The 13,474-nt window shown below is 35.5% G+C and overlaps 1 protein-coding gene across 1 annotated transcript; it reads left to right on the top strand.

Annotated features, from left to right (window-relative positions):
* Nucleotides 1-6,771: 6,771 nt before the first annotated feature.
* LOC118747456 (acyl-CoA-binding protein homolog) lies at nt 6,772-13,474 on the top strand. The gene is made up of 3 exons (XM_036481506.1): nt 6,772-6,834; nt 12,888-12,942; nt 13,022-13,474. The coding sequence occupies exons 2-3, from the start codon at nt 12,928-12,930 to the stop codon at nt 13,268-13,270; spliced, it is 264 nt and encodes an 87-aa protein (XP_036337399.1). The 5' UTR covers nt 6,772-6,834; nt 12,888-12,927; the 3' UTR covers nt 13,271-13,474.

Below are 13,474 nucleotides of genomic sequence, written 5' to 3'. Positions count from 1 at the left end.
AACACAAGGTCAGAGAAAGAGACGTATAACCGGCGGAGCGGCACAGGAGTCTGTACTTGGCCTGGACCTCTGGAACTCCACGTATGAAAGTCTGTTGCGCACGGAAATGCCGGAGAGCGCCTTCCTTGTCGCCTTCGCAGACGACGTGGCCGCCGTCATAACAGCAACAAACGTCCCGATAGCACAGCTCAAGCTAAACCAGGTCATGCGCAATGTCAGTGGATGGATTAGCGATCACGGTCTGCAATTGGCTTCAACCAAAAGAGAGATGTGCTCCTCACCAGGAAACGGATCCCAACAATTATAAATATGATGGTCGGACCCCAACTCGTGACAACTTCTAGGTCTATAAAATACCTAGAGGTGAAGCTTGACAGCAAACTTACATTCTGGGAACACATCCATGGAGTATGCGAAAAAGCTGCGCAGAGCACGGTGGCTCTAAGCCGGCTGATGGCGAAGGTGGGGGCCGAAGTCATGCCGCAGGAAGCTTCTGATGACAGCAGTCCAGTCGGTGCTCCTGTATGGGGCAGAAATATGAGCCGACGCATTGAAAGTAAAAATATACCGGATTCAAATGTTTTCGGTCCAGCGCAGCAGTGCATACCGTACAGTGTCCGCGGACGCCGTTCTAGTTATTTCTGACGTCATGCCAATTGAGCTACTCGCTTTCGAGCGAAAAGAGATTTACAATCTCAGTGCCGAGATAGGTCGAGCAGCTGCCGCGGCAAGAACGCGCGAGCAACTAATCCAGCAGTGGCAACAAAACTGGAACGCGAGCACAAAAGGTCGATGGACGCACTCCCTGATAGCCGACCTTCAAACATGATTGAACAGACCGCATGGGGAAGTCGATTTCTACCTGACGCAATTCCTCGCCGGCCATGGTTACTTCCGAGAATATCTTTATAGAATGGGAACGGTGGACTCACCGTTCTGTCACAACTGTGGAAACGTCGAAGATAACGTGCAGTTGCGATATACGTACGGTGACCATCCGTTCTGTTTTTTGCAGGACCGTACTGTTTTTTCAAAGGTCGGTCCTGCGTAGTTTTTCAAATCTGAAAAACCTGAAAATGTACTGATTTTTCCCAAGTGTCCTGCATTTGTCCCGCATTTTATTCGTTATTTTAAAATTATCGGACAATGGATGGATTTTCTCAAAAAAGTGATTTTTGGTACTTTTCGTAGCTTTTCTTCAATATCTCATGAAAAAATCTCCCAATCAACGTAAGCGACTTACAGCTCGAAGGGTATGGATGTGCCTCTTACCAAAATATATAACTTGTGGCGACTTCAATGAAAATTATCATTACCATTTGCATTTTGTCGTCAAAGTCGAAAAAAGTTAGATTTTCAATCAAATACGCAGTTTCATTTGAATATTTTTTTTCATCATTTTAAAAATTCTATAAAGAAGATATATCACTACAATAAATTTTGAGCCAAAGATAATGAAAATCGGATTAGAAATGTAGATGCTACGGAGCGCAATCTGCACAAATTATATATTTTTGTAAAGGGCACATAAATACCTTTGTAACTCGTCGTCTACGTCGATTCATGACGTCGATTTTTGACAAATAACTGCGAAAAGTACCAAAAAAACAAAAAAGAAATTGTATTGTTTTCGTTTTGAACGACTCAAAATTTGCCTATAAAATAATATTTTAAAGATTTTCACTTTTCGTGTAAGCTATTGTAATTATAATATGTTTTACTATACTTTTATAAATATTCATGTAAGAAAAGATTAATATCGATGAAAAAACGTGATTAATTTTTAAAGTTTAAAATGTATTAATAAATTAGAATCATAAATACTCTTTTGATATTTTTATACTACGTTAATATATGTAGGCATATTTTTGAAAAATTGTCCTTCATTTTGAATCCATATTTATGGTCACTGTACATATAACCCACCTTTGGTCCGCTAGTTCTGCAGTTTTTGAAATATTTATTGAGTATTTTTCCACCCGTTGGTGATAAATGCCAAGAGTGGTGTCTTGTTCAGTTATAATTTTAATTCAAGGTCATGCCAATTGATTTCAAACCACTTATTCTCCGGAAAAGTATTTGCTACGAACCATGTATGGTTGCTATAGTTGCATTATTATTAACTTCAAAATTTCTTTCTTACACATTCCTCTATTTGTTTCCAGCTTCAAGGAGGAGAAGCTCGGCCATGCACTTCTCAAAATGTGTGAAGCGCCAATTGTTTTTTTTTACTACTTATCAAGATAATTTTTATTGGCTTATGCATTTCTTTCAAAATCTTCAAATATTTGCAGGCATATTTTATAAATATTTATAATCAAAATGCAATAAAGTTCTTTGCAAAAAAATGTAATTTATGGACGTTCACACCCGCAAACCACCTGCAAGATTACGCGAAGCCAAGTACTATTTGCTCTTATCGACATATTCAATCATTGCATATCAGAAAGTTAAATTTTTTTAAGAAAGCTAAACGCTTATTTTTTTTTTTTTTCAGATTAACCAAAAATTTCAACGTTCATCAGAAATTTGCAAAAAATATGCCAAATGGTACACCAGAGCTGTAAAGTGTTGGTACTTAAAGGTCATGGGCAACAACCAGAAATCGCCGATAATAAGCGACTCGACTTTTCCTTTTCATATGGCCAGACCCCGAGATTAAAAAATAGAATTATTAGTTTTCAATTTTTTAGTTTTTATTATCATTTCTTAACACAACTCTAACTCAACCCCAGAAGGTCACAGCCTATGTGAAAGCATTCGTCGTCTTTCCTGGGCTAACGGCACAAAAGTAATTGACTAAACACACATTACGGAAGAATTAATTTGAACTGCTATGTACTATATTTATGCATATGTAAGTTTTTTTGGAGTCAAAATGAAATTGGTGCATTCAAAAAAAAAACATTTGCATAAAACCTGATAATTTTGTGGCAAACCCTAAGCACGGAGATTCGATCGGAGACCCCCGAATCTCAGGGTGAAAAATCAAATCTGGCAACCCTGTGTACAGTCAAGTCAGTGTTAAAAAATTGGCAATTTGCCGAATTTTAGCATGATGGTCAATTCTTTGTTAATACTGCGCGACTGGTCACTAATTATGTGTGTTAAATTTGATTTGCGAGACTCGGAAAGTGGTAGCTAATCCAATGACTTATTTTTATTTCGAAATAATCATGTGGTCATGGTTTGTCAACGCCAAAAGAAACCGTTGATCGGTCAAAACTAAAATTTGGATGAGCACACACAAAAGGGTGTAGTGCGATAACAAAAGTTGTTTCTTTCATTGTTGCTTTTGCAAAATATTTGGAGCTACCCTCGTACAAGCATAATATTTTAGCTTAATGCTTCTAAATGATTCCGCCTAAATGTAGGCAAAAATATACACTTCGTATTTTATGGCTATAGAACACTTATAGACAAGATTTTGACGCCTAAAGCTCGGAACACTTTGACGACTGCAACTTCACGACGTAACGACAGCGACATCATTTTGTCGACAAATGTCGCCTTGAAGCCAGCTTCTTAAACATTTTGAAGACCTCAGCGACATAGCAAACAGCTGATTTTAAAGTTTGACATTTTGGTATATTTATTTCAAAAATTGTGTATTTTTATTTAAGTAAATAAGAAAAACATGAACAATCAAGAATATGTGATTAATTTTGCGACAATTTAATTTTGCAGCACTACATCTACTCATTGTCGCCGGCAAAATTAGAAATAGATTTAATTTGGCGACATCGACAATTGCAGTCCTGCAGCCAAGATGTCGTGCTGTCGTCAAAATAATTGTGTCCGTAAGAACGTGTGTGTTTAAAATTTGACAGATGCTGCTTGTCGCTTGCTGTCGTCAAAGTGTTCCGAGCTTCATAACTGCTACGTAAACTATTCATAGCTATTTAATAAGAACTTATTGGGCCGCCGAGACGATAAAAAAACACCTTCCAAATAGAATTAGGCTTGGTTTCTGAAATCGCTAACTTAACCACAAAGATGGCTACAATATGGGGTTTGCTAATGTAGAGCATAAAATTGTGAAAATCTTATTCAGTGGCGGCAATGTTAAGGCGGCCCTATATGGTCAATCAGTTTGATCAAAATCTGCTGCCAATGGATTGAATCAAGCAATATTGACCAACTAAGAACCCCATTTATGCTTCAGCCAAGCCTTCAAGGTGATTACTATAATGTTCGAAAAACTCATGTGGTTGACGAGTGTGCTGGACCGACCGTCTTGGCATTGCACCAAACATTACCGCTCCCTCAGTGTAATGGAAGGTCTCTGAGTTATAGGAATCGTTTCACGCATGTTTGTATCCTTTTTCTCTATTTTGAACCGTACCAATAACGGTACAAAAATGTAAACGCTTTCACCACATAAGCACTTTCACATTTTATGTTCTTGGCCGTAATTCTAAGAGAACCATTCGTCGTCGCCGCAGTAACTGTCAATTCTCAACGCTATGCCGCACAATGACAAATATCGCCGCGGCGCTAGAATAACCGTATGAGTGATTTTTCTTTTTTTTTCTTTGCATTTTTTTCATTATCCTTGTTCCATTTTTATCAGAAATTTACTGGTACAACAAGATGCTAAATCCGAGAGTCGTGTCGAATGTAAGTCGTTTTTCGAGAGTCGAATCGTATTGAAAATTTCATGCCATTGTCTAAAATTTCCACTCGACTAGTGTTTTAAAACGGAAAAACTTGGCAGCACTGCGTAGTTTTCTACCATTCGATAACATAATCGATAAAAATATCGATAACAACATCAGAAAAATGTCGATAACAAAATCGGAAAAATGTCGATACCAAAGTCGGTAAAAATATCGATAACAAAATCAATAAAATATCGATAACAAAATCGATTATTATATCGATAACAAAATCAAACAAATATCGATAACAAAATCAATAACATATCGATAAGAAAATCGATGAAAATATCGATAACAAATTCGATAAAAATATCAATAAATTATCGATAAATATGTTCATAAATATACCAATAACAGTATCGATAAATATGTTCATAAATATATCATTAAAATTTCAATTCGATAATGGGCAGGATTACGAATTCATAACGAAGGGAAAATACATTGTATAACGAAGGTTCTGTTTCGTTATGAATTCGTAATCTTGCCCATTATCGAATTGAAATTTTAATGAGAGAGAGTGATTCTCTTATATTTCCCTTCGAAAATGAGCTGGATTTCACTTCCTCTCTTGTTACTATGGTTTTCATTTTTTTTCGAACCCATCTAGAAGGTATTTCCAATACACTATGAACCTTGGAAAACTAAGGTTGGTTATGAGTTCGTGCTCAGTTCGATATGCTTATTGGATATCGAAGGTAATTTTCGAACGTTCGCCAAAATATTTATAGGGTGGTTACCAAGTACTGAGTCGAATACAAATTGCAAGTATTTACTTATTTGCTAAATTTGTGAATATCAACTGAAAATAAGTCTGTGTTATATATTATGAAAAACGACTTACGACGTGGACGACTGTATTTTGCTGGAGTTATAACTAAAAGAGTGCATAAAAGTGAAGAGAAAAAATGTATTAGCGAATTAGAGAAGGATGTGAAGTCAGTCTATGAATCAAAAACAAGAAAACGATTAGCTTTCCCATTAGTTAACGTCTCCTGTTTAAGCACTTCCCAGTAACACTATTTCAAAATTGGAGGATATGAAAGGGCATCTTTCAGCTTGGTCTAAGTTCACTTTGTGTTGTTACGTCGTCGACAGTTTTCCAATGCAGGAACTACAATTTCCCAAAATAATCGCCTTTCTCCACCTTATGGACCGTTATATTGTTAACGGTCATTGAACTCAAATATTTCATTCGAGTACTTTTGAGTACAAGTAGAAGCGAGTATACTTTGAGTATCATCGAATGAAATTTTCGTTTTTTATCTTTGGATACCTGAAAATTACCTGAAAACGAACACGTAGAGAACATTTGATTGATATTGCTTTCAACGTATTTATAATGGCATAGTCCAAACTTTATGTACTTTCATGAGGAGAGAATATATACCCTAGATACGACTATAGGTACATAAATATATATGAAATATATATGAACAATTTTGCGCACAAGCTTTCAATTTGCAATCCTTCTATTTACATATAAATATTGCTTAAAAATAATGTTGATTAGCAATTGCCTTATAAGTTTCAAAATATGTACATACATACGTACATATGTATGTATTTTTATAACGATTGCACTCAACTACCTGTGTGTTTTTTTTTGAACTTTTTGAACTCTTTTAATATTTCAGTGTATGCAGTAGTGATAATCGCAAAACAATAAACTCCAGCAAGTGCATAAGATTAGGAGATTAAACGAAAATATCAGCATACAATCACTCATGCATATGTACATATAGGCCTATGGGCAACACATGGGCATGCATGTCTACATACATACATACATACATACATACATACATATATACATATGGACACTTGTCCAAGTGCAACATTTATTACCACTTTATACGTGCCGGCGGAACACACGTACACGTAATCCGTAATCCTCAAAGTGTACACGTCGGCAAGCGTATCGAAAGCTCGCATCAACGGTGTTTAATTGCTACATATGTAAGTACAAATTCACATACGCGCTCCAATACTAGGGTGCCACAATTGGCGCAATCGAGTAAGTTGTTGTGCGAAATGAGCTTTCCCCTTGTGCACCAAGCATTGGAGCTTTTTTGCCAGCTGATCGACACAATGAACTTTGTTAAATTCAACGCTGACTTGCGATTTGAATTCAGACCGCAATTTGCTATTCCGGTGGAACAACGTTGATCGTGTAAGTTTATAATAAAAAAATAATAGCGACATACGTTACAGGTTTTGATATAAAAGCAAGCGGTGTTTGCAATTGATCCACACAAAGTTGTACTATAAACTAGTACATACATATCTAAGTGCATACTTACTTACTTACTTACATTGCAAGGCACATCATACGTTGTCCACTTTGTGAACTGTAGCGCGGCAAAAAAAAATATATATATATATATATATTTGAGTGCTTTCGTGTGTGTGTGTGTGTGCTTTGTTGCATGTGCAATGTAATAATTTTAATAGAATGAGTTTAATTTAAATAAAGATTAAATTGTGTGACAAATAATAGTGAACTCTACACATGTGCATAGAATGACAATGGGTTAATTCATGTTACTGTTACATTAAATTTTTTTTATGAGTTTTTTTTTTTTTGTTGGCTCATTAAAGTACGTAAATACATTTAGTTACAAGTTAAGCACTGCTGCTCGGTATACAAATATGTACGTATTTTTGCATATAAGTTTCATATATTTACAATGTGTTTTTGTACATTTTAGCACTGCGCTGTTTGATAAATATTTATTTAAAATGCATTTAGCTTTGGTTTACTTTGCCCGCATGAACTTTCGACCCTTAAATACAAATGTGCAATACTATGTGTATTCGTACATATGTATGAATGTACGCCTGTGTAAATACATATCCTCGTTTAAAGTACAAAACCGCGTAACTGACATTTTTTGTCAAAAATTGGATTTGCTCACACAAGCTCTTGGCGCAAGCCTTATCCATTCGTCCTGAAATATATTAGCCAGAAATGTGATTGCTTTATAAAAAAGAGAACCATCTAGAAAATAATTTATGCCACCTCACATATGCGGCTTTGCATTTTCTTGATACGCGGTTTTGTACTTTAAACGACGATATGTTGGTTCCTATATATATACATATGTCTATATGTATGTACGCAGGTGTAATGAGTTTGACATTACGTGCTCGTAACTTCTTATTTTGTATTTTTCTATTTCCAAGTGAACTGTGTACTACGAATTCTGTGTCGATGCTAGTTTTTGTGCATAAATTTTAAATGCATATAAACGTTTTTATTGTCTTTATTGCACATTTATAGTTAAACTATGTAAAAAGGTTTTCGAGAAAATTTAAAATAAAATCCAGTTTGTCAAGATTACTTAGAAAAAAAACAACAATTACATACATCCTTATAAAATTTTAACGCTTTTGACGCTAATAAAGACTAGAAAAAACTACTTTAGCGGGGATCATTTGATGACAAATAAAAATGGACTTTAATTGCTTTTAAGAAAATTGTTTATGGAATTACACTACACAATAAAATCAAACTTTTGTCCAAACTGCAAGGTTTCCGACCAAGGATGCTGGTAGAGGGGACGAAAAACACTTCTTTTATCGACGTTTTGACAGTTTACGTCTGAGTTATATTTTCTTCTTCTTCTTATTTGGCGCTGTAACCGCCCGAAGCGATTTTGGCCGAGTTCAAAAAAGCACGCCAGTCGTTTCTCTTCTGTGCCACCTGACGCCAATTGGAAATGCCAAGTGAAGCCAAGTCCCTTTCCACTTGCTTTTTCCATCGAAGTGGGGGCCTCCCTCTGCCTCAGCTACCACCCTTTTGCACATTATTTTGCCAAATTGGCAAAGTGAATCATGTGGTCCTTACATGTTAGACATATTTATAATGTGTTGAGCAGTTCCATGTAAAATAAGGGGGAAGATTTTCGGTTAATATATTAACCCTCTAACTCCTTAATAGATGGTATTGTATTGTATCTTTTGCGTAAAAGGGCGAAGCAAACCAAAAAAAAAACACGGAAATAGCGTCACCACCAAGGGCTCAAAGTTCAACATAAACGCCAAAAATAAGTAAAAAAGTTCACATGGAAAACACCCCGCAGATTTAGCTGCCGCTACCTACATTTGTGAGGTACAAATCCCATCCTGTGTAATAAAAAGTTAAAAGATAAAATCCTCTAACAAAAGTCAAAAGTCAAAAGGATGCCTGAAGCTCAATCATCGAATGTTCTGTGCTCTTCAGCAATAAGCTCACTACCCAGCGAACAGCGTCTGAAAGGCTTACTGAGCTGATAATATAAAGCCAACTTTATTATCTGCGGTAGGGTCAATGATTTCACCGGAGCACATCCTTCTTAAGTCACCTGCCAAAACCGCCAAACCGCTATACATATATCTAAGCACTTTATAGAAGGATTGGGATTAGGTTTCGAAGGAGGACTTAGCAAAGATGCGAGCGGACATTGAGTAGACTTAAAGTTGAAGCGTTGAACGCTAAAATAGTAAAAGATCAGAAGACCATAGGTCAAGTCATGTAAGAGACGTATACAAAAGCAATGGGCCAGCCAGAATCTTTAATGAGAAGAGGTCTAAGCCACAAATAAGCGCCTTCTCTTTGCAAACCTTTTGTGAGCATTTTTAGGTCCCATTCCATTCATTTTCAAAGTAGTATACCTTTTTCTCTTATTCATCATCTCAAACTATTTCAGAGGGGGCAAGTTCCTTTTGTAACAAAAAGTTTCATGAAAAACTCATCAAGCTCATTGAAAAGATAGTTTTCAAAAGGACTAATCAATGAGAAGCAGAGAATGAAAACTTGATTGGAGCAAATATTTAGTAAATTAAATTTGTTTTGAATTAAATTGCTTTCATTTTTAGAATGTTTTTTTAGTTTTATTTTTACTTATTGGATTAGAGTATAATACGATTTTTTATTTCATTTCATTTTGGATTATGTTATTAAATCTTTTTTTAGTTAGTCTTTATCTTTCATTTGTAACAAACAAAAAAATTAAGGTGTGATTTAATTTTAAGCTGGCTCTAAATCTTTTGTGTATTTTTTTTCCAGCTTAATAGGTAATCTAAATACTGTTATTTCATGGGTAATTAAACCACGCGGGTCCGCTAGCTGTTATTAAATCTTATTATAACCAATAGAGATTTTAAAATTGATATCACCAGCGTCGTTTACGTTTTGCAGTATTTATTCGCATCTTTGTCATCGCTGACTTATTATTATCATTTACTCATTACACCAAACAGTAAACCGGTAAACCGGTCTTCCAAATTAAGCTACAAATTTGGATTGCTTGCTTTATGTACTCAAAATGTATGTTATGAACAAAATGTACGCGTAAAAAGACATAGGTACATATATATGTACATGAAAAAAAGTACAATGATTCAAAAGTAGGTACAGTTAATAAAAAACAAAATTCAATTGAGACCCATTCATAACAATAAATAATGCGAGATTCGTAACTGAATATGTATGTATGTATGTAGGTAGATAGGGAGTCATAAAAATCAAAACAGCAACGAAATTACACTTCAACATTAGCACACCTTCAGCTTCAATTCAATTACCAACGTTGCACAGTGGGTCAGAACTTGTCTAACGTAAAAACAATAAAATGTATGAGAGGGTTCATTGGCATCCATTAAAGTATTTGTTGCATTAACTAGAAATTGGCAAAGTGCGAACTAACCTGTAAACATGTATATACAGTGACGAGCAAAACTGTAACATATCTTGTGAACTTAGAAGCAAGTAGCGATGCAGCCACTATTACAGAAGCGCTTAAGGTATTAAACTTTAATGCAAATCAATAGACAGCGAGGCGAAGAATTGCCAAATTGAGCGCAAAGGCATCATAAAGAAAAAAAAGCAAATTTGATCATAATACATGTGCGAGTGTGGCAGCATTTCGCTGCATCGCACGAAAACCGAACTGTTGCCTATTGGAATATGTTAGGCCTTTCAGAATGCAATAAAAAACATATTTTTAAGTTTCAATTGAAGGTTATTTGGTCTGACAAGACTAAATTAATCGCTTTCAATCAGATGGCTGGGCATGGTATTGGATCAAAGACCCAAATTAAGCCTAAGCGCATCATGTACTGCAAACTGTGAATCACAGTGGTAGGATCTTAATTGTTTGGGATTGTATTTCAAAAATTTTATTGGTGCGTTAGTACGCATTATGCGTAAGGAAGCAAACTAAGGATATACCTCCAGAATTTTTACAAAGATTATTTGTATAAGGTATGCCAAATCACATCCAGGAACTGAAACAGGCAAAAGAGTACTGAACATTGTGTTAGTAGTTCTTTTTTTTCGTGAAAATTGTTAAAAAGCCCTTAAAAATATATGAGTGCAAAACTGTTACATTTGCCTTAATTTACATTTTTGTCTGCTGGTTTTTTTTATTGTTGTTGTATTGACTTCAAATCATTATGAGAGAGGGAGTAGGGATGTACCAACAAGAATATACAGCAAAAGTATGTAAGTCGTTAGAACTTGGAAATATAGAGGTGGCTGAAACAAAAAGTGTTAAACCATGTTACAGTTTTGCTCGTCACTGTATGTATATAAATGCAATTTTTTAGAAAACTGGAAAAAGCAGTAGAAAAATAATTGGTAGAGAAGAGTTACAAAAACGAGCTACAGAAGGTGGCGTAAGGGCATTACGCCCGACCATATAACTTTGTCGCTTTTACGTATAGACTATAGAAGCGTAACTAGTTTACACTGGGAAGGCACTGTCTACATGCGGCACGCGCATTCAAAGTAGGCATCACTGCTAGCGACGAATGTAGGAAATAGACGAAGCCAAGAGCCAACGAAACACTGGAGCATCTCCGATGCTTATGTCCGACGCTATGATTCTACTATGAGTCTACTTAGAGTATTGCTCTTTATCTGTGATCGCATGGGACCAAGTGACCTATAGATTAACATAATTGAATTCATTTCCTGCAATGGAAAGTCCTCCATGTTGCAGATGTCTTCGCGTAAATCATGAACAAGCTATAGTTCTAAGGTTTTTTTAATAAGTAATTAAGTTTAGATGTGATATTAAATGAGTAATGAATATTCAAAATTGGTAACGCAAATTCGCGAAGGAGAAGTTTTTTGGCCTCTGCCCAGGCCGATAAAAGGCTGTAGTGCCACATAAGCAGAAGAAGAAGATCTAAGAACTATGCCATGTGTACATGCGATTCAAAGAAGATAAATCGTGCACATTTTTTTTTCAAATTCATACAAACTATTTTATGTAGGTTATATGTATTCAATTATTGCTCACGCTCAACTCACTGTACGCCAACATCGCTGCAAGCATGATAGACAAGCCACTTACACCGGCTTAATATGAACAACGCATACAAGTAATCAAATTAAATTACGGACTTAGAGAAAGTTTTATAGAAGTGCGAGCACACGCATGTTATGTAGTTAGTCAGCTAAGTTCACGGTTACAACGGTATTTATGTAGATATGTATGTTTAATGCAATTACAGTTAAACTCAAAATGTGGGCCTATGAAAAATTTGTTTTATAATTCCAAACATGCATAAAATTTGGGCTAAAATATGGTCAATAGAGCGCTGAGGAAAAGACAAGCAAAAGAGGAGATGCCAAAATATTTAACATTTTATACTATATACTTAAATACTAGATATTTAAACAATAAAATCATTAGTGTTCTTAAAAAAATACTCTTACCTTTTATGGCTACAAATTGTGCATTCAGCATTGCAAGCTTTAGGCCAAGCTTCTCCATAATAACAAGGCGATTATTTTCTGTCGCCTGGTACTTATAAAAACACAAAACTGTAATATTCATTGTATGAAGGAGATATATATATACATATATGTATGCATATGTAAACACGTTGAAGGTCAAAGGAGGCATTTCGACTTCTTTTTCTTTTGCACTTAAATGCATTTCCTCTTCTGTGCATTTTATCATGGCCTGAGCTTGAGAATGAACTCAAAATATTGAAGTTCATGTGCCATCGAAAAAAACTTTCTCAATTTATAGGTCAAGCGCAGACACATACAAGGTTACACACTGACTTCAACGTTAATGCAAGTTAGTGTAAAGTTTATTTACAACGCTTTAGCGATCAGGCAGCGATCTTATTTCATTATGACCACATAAAAAAAAATTGATTTGCAACCTTTTACTTTTCATAAAAAAATACAATGTAATAATTTATTCTTCTCCACTCTACTTTCAGCTAAATAACACGAACCCTGACATCACACTCACAGCAAAACATGTCACTCGATGAGGTAGTTATTAAATTATGGATGCTATAAAATCTTAAGTGCTATCTTATTGATTTTCTGTTTCCTCGTTTTTTTTTTTCAGAAATTCAATGCCGCTGCTGAGAAGGTAAAAACCTTTACCAAACGCCCCACCGATGAGGAGTTGCTGCAGTTGTATGCGCTCTTTAAACAGGCCACCGTCGGTGACAACAACACATCCAAACCAGGTATGCTGGACTTAAAGGGCAAGGCCAAATGGGAATGGTGGAATAAGCAGAAAGGCAAGTCGCAGAATGTCGCCAAACAGGAGTATATCGAATACGTAGAGAAGTTGTCAGCATCGTATCTGTGATCAAGTAGACGGCGCTTGGTTGGTTTTTTTTGTTGTAATTTTCTTTTATTTTAAACTGAGTAAACTTTTTCTACAAAAATTTGTAAAAATGATTATCATTAGTCGTAGGCAAGCCTTTTAGAACTTAAGATTTGGCTCAAATTCGGAAAATTTAAAACATCAGCTAATCTTATGGAACTAAATAAATATGAATTTTGTTATTTA

The sequence above is a fragment of the Rhagoletis pomonella genome, unplaced genomic scaffold (genome assembly GCF_013731165.1).
Source record: "Rhagoletis pomonella isolate Grant_MI unplaced genomic scaffold, Rhpom_1.0 Rhpom_scaffold_00012, whole genome shotgun sequence".
NCBI lineage: Eukaryota > Metazoa > Arthropoda > Insecta > Diptera > Tephritidae > Rhagoletis > Rhagoletis pomonella.
Note: the sequence above shows the minus strand (reverse complement) of the source record. Positions and strands in the feature narration are given on the sequence as shown.